The 11,814-nt window shown below is 37.9% G+C and overlaps 1 protein-coding gene across 1 annotated transcript in view; it reads right to left on the bottom strand.

The window, feature by feature from the left end:
* Nucleotides 1-1,086: 1,086 nt before the first annotated feature.
* The window catches only part of OLFML2B (olfactomedin like 2B), a 239,819-nt gene continuing 229,091 nt past the window's right edge, over nucleotides 1,087-11,814 (bottom strand). The window contains exon 8 of the mRNA XM_089683074.1: nucleotides 1,087-10,341. Coding sequence (XP_089539200.1) covers nucleotides 9,740-10,341 — 602 coding nt within the window. The 3' untranslated portion in view covers nucleotides 1,087-9,739. The remainder of the gene's footprint in view (nucleotides 10,342-11,814) is intronic.

The raw sequence follows: 11,814 nt of genomic DNA, 5'->3' as shown, positions 1-11,814 counted from the left end.
CACCAGAAAATTCCAGGCTTTCTCCTTGGACTGGATATCTAAAAAGCTTTTGATTCCATCTTGTGGGATTATCTACAATACGTACAGAAATGGTGGGGCTTTGGAGATGCTATTTTGGCCTGGATTATGGCCTTTTTGTCCTCTCTCAGTTAAGTATGCTGGTTATTCCCTCGTGGGCTTCGATAAAGGAAACATATGAGGCACCCTTTTCAGAATATTTGTGACAGCTACAACCAAACATTAGATAGAGACTGTTCACTGTACTTCAACATCCCTTTCATAAAATGAGCTCTCCAGGGTACCCTTGTCTCATTTTGGTCCTGAATGCTTCTTTAAATAATTGAATGTCCTCAGCACCTCTTTCCTATGTGGCATAGTGGAAATGAGATTTGATGATCCTGATGGACTTATAGGATTGGAGAAGAGACTGGCAAAATGTTCTTTTAATACAGCAGTAGATGCTTCAGGAATTGTGGCCAGCGAGGGTATGTTCTGCATATTTGGAGGTCCTATCCACGGCTGCCTGGATTCTTTGGCTTGTTATGCACATTACTGGATCTGACGATTCGCAAGGATGTCAAACTGGTCCAATTACACTGCCTGATTTCGGGCCTTTTCACTTACCAACAAAAATTAGCATCTTACCTGTTCATCTCCGCCAAATGGACCATTGCACAAGCCTGGACGAAACCAGTTTCCTTTTAGGGAAGATTGTATGACCACCCTAATGATAAATGTAAAGATGTCCTGTATCGTAAGGATTCCCATCCTAAATTCCTCAAAATCTGGGAACATTGAATCATTAACTCTGTACCTTCTCTGCATCCAGCCAGTCTAGGCCGACTGTAGGGTACCACCTGAGAAGGTCCTAAGTCTGTGGAGATTTCTTCCCCCCCACCCCCTGCCACACTTCACCTAATCTCTCTAGGTAACTAATACTGATTGACCCATGTTTTTCATGCCACATTATTTGGTTGAATATCTGTGTAATTGATCAACCCCCCTGCATGGGTAACTTTGAATTTTGATTTTCTTTCAAAAAAATCAATAAAAAGGATTGCACAGAAAACAAATAAAGAAACAATGTCACCATAAAATTTCATTTATTTATTTAAAGCAGATTAAATCACACAGACAATTATAGCAACATAACAGATTGGTCAACAACCTGCTGATTAATATAAACACTTTCTTTTTGTGTGTGTGTGTGGGGGGGGGGGGGGGTGTGCACTTACCATTTCTATATATTTTGTACAAAGATTGGGTACCATCTTTTCATTTAATTAATTACTCTGAATGTTTTATTACCACCACACATATGAAGCATATATCAGGAAAAGTACCGTGAAAGGCTTTTTTGGCAATGACAAGTGTTATATTAATGGATAATTGCACAATGTTTTTTTTTTCTTTTAAAAAAGAACTCTACACAGTGGGTTTGACTGCATTTGTTTTAGGTCAAGAACAAGTAAAAATCACTTAGCTCTTTCTTCAAAGAAATTCTCAGCTAGCCCATATTGACTTGACAGAGATATCAAAATTATTTATTGAAAGGGAATAGAATTTAGTTGGAACTTTACAGGTCCTATTGTTTCACATTTGCAAAACTACCACAATAATGAAAAGAATGTACTTTATGGCAGGAATATGGAGGCTGCCATCTCTGAACTCACCTTTACTTAATGCAAACTGCCTCTCATGCTTGCCCTCTTCCTTTAATATTTAGATTCATTAGCCTCGAACAAGTATGCAGATATGATGATCTTACTTCACTGGCCTTTCTAATCTACAGACTTGTTCTGGGTCAGAGAGCATTGAAGCCACTGAATCAGCATAGCAGCCAGAGAACTAGCATTTTCAGAAATTCTGCTGTCACAGTCTCCTAAACTCTTTCATGACAGGTCTACATTAAATCAGAACTTCACTCTCTCAATTAGCATTGACTATTTTGAATCCTTATGCTGCTAGCATTCGTAAATAGGAAAGTATATCAGATTTACTTGTGTTAAACTTTTCTTAGTTTACTCAGTTACTTTCTGGTCACCATGCCTAGGCAAATGATGTAATACATCCCAGGAGTCTTCATGAGGGGAGGGTTCTCAGTTCAGCCTATGCCTGAGCCAAGGGCAGATGGATTCCAGGAAGTAAATGCTACATGAGTCATGTGCCCTTACTTATGATGGCCACTGGCAGAAATGCCTGGGGTTGTTTTTCAAAGTGATTTTTAGTAAAATAAAGCATGGAGACATGGATGGATAAGTGAGTTTGCTTTGAATGTAATTAAATACCATTTCTGGTTTGTGGTGCTCAGATGAAGTGCAGTTCCAAAAATCCAAAACCAAACTTGTAATATTTTTTCACTTTACCAATCCTAAGATATGGTGGCTGCATTAGTTTTCTTTTTAGGCTTTTTTTCTTTGTTTTCACCTTGTGATCCAGCCAGTAACAAACCTCCTATATTAGGGTACCTACACTCTGAATCAAGGAGCAACAGAGATACCTTTGGGCAGCAGCATTGTTAATGTGGGGGAAGGGAGTGTTAGACATAAAGCATATAGAGATGGAAGCCAAACTCCAGCTCACACTTTTTAAACAGTTACAGCAACTTTTTTTGGGTGCAGGGGATAAAGGCTTTACATAACTATATGAAAGCTGACCATTGTAAACACTCCTGTCAGTTGTAAATTATTTTCTCAACCCTCTGACTGCTACATTTGCAAGAGAGCATGTTCTGTAATTGGACAATTATGAGCAACAGAAAACTAGTGACCTCATCAGTGCTGTATCCTATGGCTATCAGTGCTGTATCATATGGCTAACAGTGCTGTATCATATGGCTATCAGTGATGCATCATATGGCTATCAGTGCTGTATCATATGGCTATCAGTGATGTATCATTTGGCTATCAGTGATGCATCATATGGATATCAGTGCTGTATCATATGGCTATCAGTGATGTATCATTTGGCTATCAGTGATGCATCATATGGATATCAGTGCTGTATCATATGGCTATCAGTGATGTATCATTTGGCTATCAGTGATGCATCATATGGATATCAGTGATGTATCATATGGCCAGCAGTGCTGTATCATATGGCTAGCAGCGCTGTATCATATGGCTAGCAGTGTTGTATCATATGGCTAGCAGTGCTGTATCATATGGCTAGCAGCGCTGTATCATATGGCTAGCAGTGATGCATCGTATGGCTAGCAGTGATGCATCGTATGGCTATCAGTGATGCATCGTATGGCTATCAGTGCTGTATCGTATGGCTATCAGTGCTGTATCATATGGCTATCAGTGCTGCATCATATGGCTATCAGTGATGCATCATATGGCTATCAGTGCTGTATCATATGGCTATCAGTGATGCATCATATGGCTAGCAGTGCTGCATCATATGGCTAGCAGTGATTCATCATATTGATATCAGTGCTGTATCATATGGCTAGCAGTGCTGTATCATATGGCTAGCAGTGCTGTATCATATGGCTAGCAGTGATGCATAATATGGCTATCAGTGCTGTATCATATGGCTAGCAGTGATGTATCATATGGCTATCAGTGCTGCATCATAAGCATATCTGCACATTTCTAATTAAGAGCTGTAAAATGTCTTCGATAGTCCAGGTCAAGTGTAAAATAGGATTTATGTTCAAAATGTGGTAGACCGCTAGGAACTATCAGTATAAAATCTCTTCTATTTAAATGTAATATTTACAACACATAAATTGCAACTGCTTTTATTGCTTCTAACTTTGAGGAATAATATCATCAGCAATCAATGCTGCTGGCTGAATCCATTTCTTAAATTAAAGCTTGAAAATTATAATTTACTGTCCCTTCACCCACAGTGCATAACGCCGAAAAGTGAAGTAAATGATATTGCACATAAAAAATGTCTGCTGTCAACAGCATTATGCCTTTGCTTGAAAAAGCTGGTTTCACAACAGGTGTCTTTTCAGTTTCAAATTGCAGTAAATTACAAATGTTTTTAAATTTCTGAAAGATTTCCGATATGGCTAACATTTTCGCATTCACCTAGTCTATTTTAATTGCTCACTTGAAAAGATTTTGAGGGTAAGCTAAGAGAGTGTCCTCTAAGGACTACTTTTCATTCGTTAAAATGGGGTAAAAGACTGCATTATGTTGTTCATACCTACATAGAGTTGGTGTTCACAAATAAATGTGCTCCAAAAGTTGAAAGGGAAGTGGCAAATATTATGCCTTGAGGATCTAACAAATTAAAGGCGTTCTGAGACTTTGAGTATTGTAGGACCCCATTTAACATTAGCTTGGAGCCCACCAGAAAATGATGCTTTCCCTTTCTATAGCAAATGCACAGGATTGTACAAGATGGTGCTAACATGTCAACACACATCAGAGGTGCATAGCAGTCCCTGCCGCTCCTACCCAGAACTCTTTTGTAAAAATTGTGCCCAGCTCAAGATGTGCAATTCATTCCCCCAATATCTCTCTAATAAGCTAGAACAGTCAATACTTCTTTAACAAGATGACTGATTTCAACAAACTCCCAAAAAAGGAAGAGGTTGTCATTATTCTGTAGCACATTTAGGGCCACTTCTATTCTAGATATTAAACACAATAGTTGAAATCCAGTAGTTTAGAACATGAGAAGAAAATAAGGACTGCTCGGTGGCCCCCATAATGAAAGATAGGACATTGCATTTCTGTGTCAACATTATCCCTTTCACTGGCATGTCTGTTCGTCGTTCAGACCTGATGGCGGGGGGGGGGGGGGGTTAGGGTGGTTTACACACAATCCATAGCAGCAGCTATCGGGCTTGTGTATAAAACTGATAGGCAGACTCCTGCTTGTCAGGTGGAAGTGGTTAGGCAGTTGGCGCCCAATTGCTTCCACAGCCCCCGGTAACGTGCCCTTCCCCCCTGCGTGCACACTCCTGCCATGTATTCCTGGCTTCCCTTGCCCATTCAATCGATATGGTGGGTGCTGGTGGGTGGACAGGAGAGTGGACACACGTCCTAACCTTCTTACTGTGACCCAGAAAGTGACGTGTATGATGTCTCTTCCAGGTCACCACTGTCACTTTCCCCAGTTAGCATAGCCAGGAAAGAATGTATTGCAGTGTGATCTGCATTGCAATACATCCAGTGGAGCCCAGAGGAGACATGCAGAATCTTTTAGACCCTGCATGTCTCATTAAAGAGAACGCCACCTAAAAATTATCACATAGGGGTGTCCCCTATGTGATGAAAAAAAAAAGTAAAGTTACATCCATGCACATAACGTACTGCCCAAAAAACATTTTGAGGACCCCCCTCACCCCTACATATTCACACATATGCACCTAATGCACACGGCGGGGGCTCCTGAACAGGAAAACGTCGATTGCTTTACAATTGTTACATATCGCTGTGCACACCAGAGTGGGAGGATAATTTGAGTACAAGACATCCTTCCTATCACTAAACTGATGACCTATAGGGAGCTTTTGATGCATCTCCTATAGAAACTATAGGGTACTGAAGTTTGTTGCCATTTCATGGGTGCACACAAATTTAAGGTTTGACGTGTTGGGTAACTATTTACTCGGTGCAACCTCGTATTTCATATTTTACCAAAAATTTGGGTAATTTATTGTGTTTGTTTTCCCTAAAATTCACTTTAGTGTGTTATTTACTGAATTTAGCGTTTCCTAGACCTTTGCGGTAATATCATGTGACATAAATAATTGGAACTACCACTATTTTATTTTTTAAGGTGTCTGCTTTCAGAAAATATATAATGTTTGGGGGTATTATGTCATCTTCAGGCCTAAAATTATTTTTTAATGTGCGCAAAAAAAATGCAAAAAACAGCACAGACAGTGAAAGGGTTCATGCTAACACGATGAGCGAAACCTACCAGCTATCCAAGATGGGGGAGTATTAGAAAGCCCTAAAGAAGCCCATTATTTGTCTACCCTTGACAGCAGGTACCTAAAGTGCCTAAGAAGGATCAACTACAACCTTTATGGCACTTTTGGTTTATATCGGTGCAAGCACATGCCTCTGGGTGCCATTTTAAAATGATCTGACACATGAGCATAGTCTTCAGTGTTTGACCTTTAGATGAAGTTTAGTAAGTACTCCGTTCAATACACATATATGGGAAATGGCTAAATTGATAGACTTGTATCAGGTCTATTTGCACCACCTGTGCCAGTTTCTATTTCAGAGTGAAATCAAAACTAGCACTGGTCTGCCCCTAATTAACAGGGGGGGTATGGTAGTGTTCCATACAGACCACAACCACAGCTCCATACTAATAATGGTTTGTGACCACCATATATGATCAGAACATCAAGACTGTATGCATGTTCTTGTGTTTGTGTGCCTTTTTCAGGTCTACAGCTATCCAGGCTATCCAAGAGACCTGTTTTGAGATAAAACTGGTTAAGGAGTTGTGCCAAGTGAACAGCATTCAGAAATCCCACATAACCATATATTGTCCACAAGGCAATGGGTTTGTAAATAGTTCTAAAGAAACCTTATCCAGTGTTACATACTCTAGAACTATGGAAGAGAAAATTTTAAGTTTAGATAAAAAACCTTTATAAAACCGTCATGCCTGTAGACATATATTCAGGAGCAGAGGCAATGTGGTTGGAAAATGCAGGACTTACAGTAGTTTGGAAGAACTCAGCACTGTCAAAGGAAACACTTTTGATGTACAGTCATGAGTGGACACCAGATTTTTCTACTGAGCCATCCATTGAAATTTGATGACTGCTGGTCAGTCCTTTTGAGCCATGACTCCCAACCAGTGGTCTCCATGGAAGGTGTTGAGAGGAAGCCTCTGGACCTAAGGATGCTGAGCTCTCTAACAAACTGAAATTTGAGGAAATCAACAAACACTTTCATAGAACAATGTTTTCCAAGAACAATGTTTTGGTAGAGGGCAACAGAGTTTTGTGGGGTGGACAGGTAATAGCTAGTATCTAGAAAACATAATAGCTTCCTATGTCTAATTTCTTCTTTGAATTTGCCTAAAAAGGGGGATGCAGAAGAAAGAACAGGACATTTCTACTTAACATTATTCTATTCCCTGTGCAATACTGTGCAATTAGTTGATTGAAGTCAACACAACTTCATCTCATTCACTAAGATAAGCGAGTTTTCTCTTTGCAAATAGAGTTTTTGTTAACTAGCATTTACAGAAAATGCATCAAACACTGGGGGTAGATTTACTAAAGCTGCAGCGTGCAAAATCTGGTGCAGCTGTGCATGCTAGCTAATCAGCTTCTAACATCAGCTTGCTCAGTTAAGCTTTGACAATAAAACCTGGAAGCTGATTAGTTTCTATGCAGAGCCCCCACAGATTTTGCACAGTTCAGTTTTAGTATATCAACCCAATTGCCTCTCTGTTTCTCCCAGGAAATGCTTCCTTAAAAAAAAAGAAAATTCTGATGGCAAATGCTATTTCTTGACTCATGATCAACATAACATAGATCTAGGGCAGTGACTTATTGAGAAAGTTCATCTCCACTGCTCTAGAACAAATCAGTTCTCAAATCCACCTTTTCATATGGCTGTACACTGGGCCACATAAAACAATATCCTGCTTTAGGGTTATATTACGCTATTATAATAATTATCTATAAAACTGAAATCTTGCCATAGGCAGGTCGTCCCTAAGTTAAATTAATTTTGAAGAAAATAGAATGACCACATTCTTGCTACCTAATTTGTGTTGTTCATGACAATATAATAAAAGAAAATGAGTGATAAGTTACGGATAGATATGTAAAGCTGGTGCTTTTGATATTCAAGTCCATAGATCTGCACACCCAATAAAGAATAATGGCTCATTACTTAACAGTACCAATAACTTACATACTTACATGGTTAAATCAATTCAGCCAATTTTAACCTCTCCAAAGCTCCAGAAAGAAAGGCAAAACAAAATACTGCAAACAACTATGGCAAATTTGCCTCAAAGGGGAAACAATTCCTTTGTGAATGAATGCAGCTGCCTGTAATACCTAGATCAAAATATTTCTATTTTATCCTTTTGTGATTGTGAATAACATTAGGTTTTTGCTATGGGGTAGAACAATACATATCAAAAAGTGAAACTCCAGACAAACATTTTCCAGTTTTGGATAGCGTGGGAAGGTTTAGAGAGCCTGTGGGGCTTTTACTGCTTATCAAGTCCCATTGGGGATATTGATTCTCGCTTCCTGTCCCAAAGACACAATAAGTTATAGTAAATAGCACCTTTGACAGAACAGATGTTCTGATTGGGAGATTTCCCCATCTACTCCTGTGAAATTTTAGATTATCCTTCAAATTTTGTCATGGTGATCATGGGGGAGGAAAGTTAAGATGGGAAATGAAACAGCAATAAAATTTGACAGCAATTGAAATACATAATAATGTAGAGTTCTCTAATAGTATTATTGCAAACACACATAACTAATTTCTTTACATATAAGGAAATGGTTTGACGCTGATGGTTTCATTCAACTTGGGACAAAAAAGTGCCCACAGTGAATAAATCCATCTTGTCTCAACTTGTAACAGGTGACCATCTGTCTCCCGCTCTGAGATGGAAGCCAAATCTAGCACTACAAATTTGACCTGAATTTTTATGCATTTTTGGTACAGGGCTGTATGAATCTCTATGGAGAGTATTCAAGTCACCAGTCTCTGTAGCGTAGTTGTACCCTGTGCTACAGATTTCATTTTGTCTTCCCTACATAGTAGCACTGCATTTACAATACAATAAGTAAACAACTCCTTTATCCTTTAGCCCTCCTTTATACTATTTTTGAATTTTTTTTTTAATTAATTGACTTGAGGGTGTTCTCCCAGCATATGCCAGTATTTGTTCATGATGTTTCTAATTTGATTATATTGTCATATTTTCCAGCTGAATTTAAAATATAAAGTGCTAGTTAGCATGTCATCATTGTTCACCAGAATGGAGATATCTAATAAAGAGATCTCACTCTGGCTACACGTCATAGTAACTGTTAGATTGAACATTCAACATTTTTATGAAATATACCAATAATGGGCGATCACCATCCCATATTAAGACATGATCTATGCACCAGTGCCATGAAAGAATGTGGTACAGGTACATAGACAGGTACTCCTGTGAAAAGATGTGACAATTTTCTCTTTTATACTTTGTATTAAATGAGGGACGAATAAGCTATTTACAACACCCATGCAAATTGTCTGTTGTTTCTGTAAAGCAATAAAACTCAACACTGGATGTAATCCTTCCCCACTGTATGCAATACTAGAAAAACATTTTGCTTGGAGTTCCAACTTAACCAAGATAGCCATAAAGAAACCTTTCCTATATTAATGGAAAAACCATAATTCCTCCGTATATAAGTTATTAACTGCATATCTATTAATAATAAAACAGTGAGTGAAAATACAATAATATTAAAAGAAATATTCCATATTGCAATATTGTTTGTACGTGTTGCATAAAATAAAATATTTGTGTTAACTGATAGTGATTATTAATTGGATTTTTAAAATTGTTTTTATATTTGTTGTATAGTAATTAGAGTTGATTCTATCAACCTTACAGATGAAAATGCTTATTATTGAATTGGCTGCTAAATTATATAAGGTATATAGAAAAATACATTTTTTGGTCTTCAGATGCCCAGGTAAAAAAACTTCCAACTTAATATTTCAAAAATTCTGAAATGCCCTTTTTTCAATGGCAAAGTTTCAAGGTGATTTTAGTATGCAAATATCACATTGTAAGTGACTTGATGTCCATTATCCCAGGCATATAACAGCCGATCTTTTGGATTGTAATCTATTTGTGTGGTATAAGCATATTCATTTTCAAAGAGCAGTCTTGGAGAAATCTGGGTGTTTGTATGTGTGTCAAAGGCATAAGATATATTGGCAGTTTTTTTGTTGTAGTTGTCCACTGCATACAACACCCCGCAGATAACAAAACAGTTGCCATAGAAGTCTTTTCTTAGCCCAGTCCTCCACGTTGTCTCTTTCTGAGTAGTAAGGTCCACAGAATTTAACTTGCTGAGAACAATAACTTCCTGTTGGAAGCCTTCATCATCAATTGCTGGGTAGATAACCCATAATCCATTCTCATCGATAGCAAAATCTATATCAGAGTGACCTCTCCACCTCCAAGGGGTAGCCTCCTCATAAATTACATCATGTAGCATGGCCCAGGCTGCTACATATCGGTGCTTTAGATCATATTTTATGATATTACGAGTAAAAGCCCTGTTATAATAGAAAGATCCATTATATACAACATGACCAGTGCCAATCCAGCTGTAGGGAAGCTTGTAGGAGTTGCTCCAACGACCTGTGAAAATTTACAAAACAAAGGCTGAAAATAGTTTTAAAAACTCACAATGGCGATTACACAAAATAGTAAAGTTATAACAATATCTATTTTCTGCAACATATTACTTCAAAACACCTGATTAAAGTTATTATATTAATGGTGAATCGTAGAATAAGTAAGCAAATAGAAACACAGAAAAGTGACAGCAGAAAAAGGCCAAGAGGTCCATTGAGTCTGCCTGTTTTCTTTTTTTTTTTTGTTTTAATACTTTTTTTTGTATTTACTTTTTTTTTTTGTTAACTTTTTTGTCTGAGTACAGCAGTCCCCATACATACAAACGTTCAACGTGCAAACTTTAAAAAATGTGAATTTTGAAACAACCCAAGGGGCTGAACAAAAAAAAAAAACCGCAAACAGATTGCCGTAAAAACACAAGCAATGTTGGTGCGGCAATCTCCCCACTGTGCCTTTGTGTTCTGACAAGGGGATTCCCCCCACAAAAACACATCGATCAGCGCTCGTAGCTATTGTCTGCAAGCGCTGATCTTTGCTGGACTTACATAAAGGTTGGACTTTTGAACAAGCTCCCGGAATGGAACTCATTTGTAAGTAGGAGACTTACTGTATAGATCTATGTTTGTCTCATGCAAGCATGAATGTTGCACTTTACTGTTGACTGACTACCTCTGCTGGAAGTCTATTCCAAACATCAACTACCCTTTCAATAAAATACTTTCTAAGATTGTTTTTGAACTTTCCCTCCTGTTAGTTTGAGATGTCCTTGTATTCCTAATCTTGGTTTCATATTGAAAATACTACCCTCTTTGCCCTTGCTCACCCCTTGATATATTTCAACGTTTTAGTCATGTCTCCCCTTTCCCTTCTTTCCTCTAGACTGTACATATTTGCTTCCTGAAGTCTCTCTTGAAATGTTTTATCCCTCAGACCTTTCGCTATTTTTGTTGCCCATCTCTGGATTTGTTCTATCAATTACCCTTTTGTAAGTGAGGCCTCCAGTACTAGATACAGTATTCTAAATGAAGTCTTACAAAATATCTATATAGGGGAATCAGGGCCTCCTTCTTCCTGCTGATGACCCCTGTAGAGATGCATCTTAAAATTCTATTCGCTTTTCAAGGATGCATCCCTGGAGGGGTCACCAACAAGAAGAAGGAGGTCCTTATTCTCCTATATAGATATTTAGTAAGATGTTGTCTAAATATAAGAAGTGTGTGTTTTCTTACTTGAAATTTGTGGTGCAGTATCTTATGTATAAAAACCGTGAATAGGTAGGCGCTAAACCTACTGTGCAACAAAATTAAAAATGCAAAAGAAAACTGTTTCTCTACATCTTAAAATGGATGCCAATAACAAATCAAATGTGATAATATATAGTTCCTATTGCATCTAGCCAACAACATACATCCAACATTTATATAAGTGATAATAAAACAATCATGATGTATATTATTATTATTATTACATCGAGTT

The sequence above is a fragment of the Staurois parvus genome, unplaced genomic scaffold (genome assembly GCF_062004578.1).
Source record: "Staurois parvus isolate SC_StPar_1 unplaced genomic scaffold, SC_StPar_1.0 ptg000300l, whole genome shotgun sequence".
In the NCBI taxonomy this organism is placed as follows: Eukaryota; Metazoa; Chordata; class Amphibia; order Anura; family Ranidae; genus Staurois; species Staurois parvus.
Note: the sequence above shows the minus strand (reverse complement) of the source record. Positions and strands in the feature narration are given on the sequence as shown.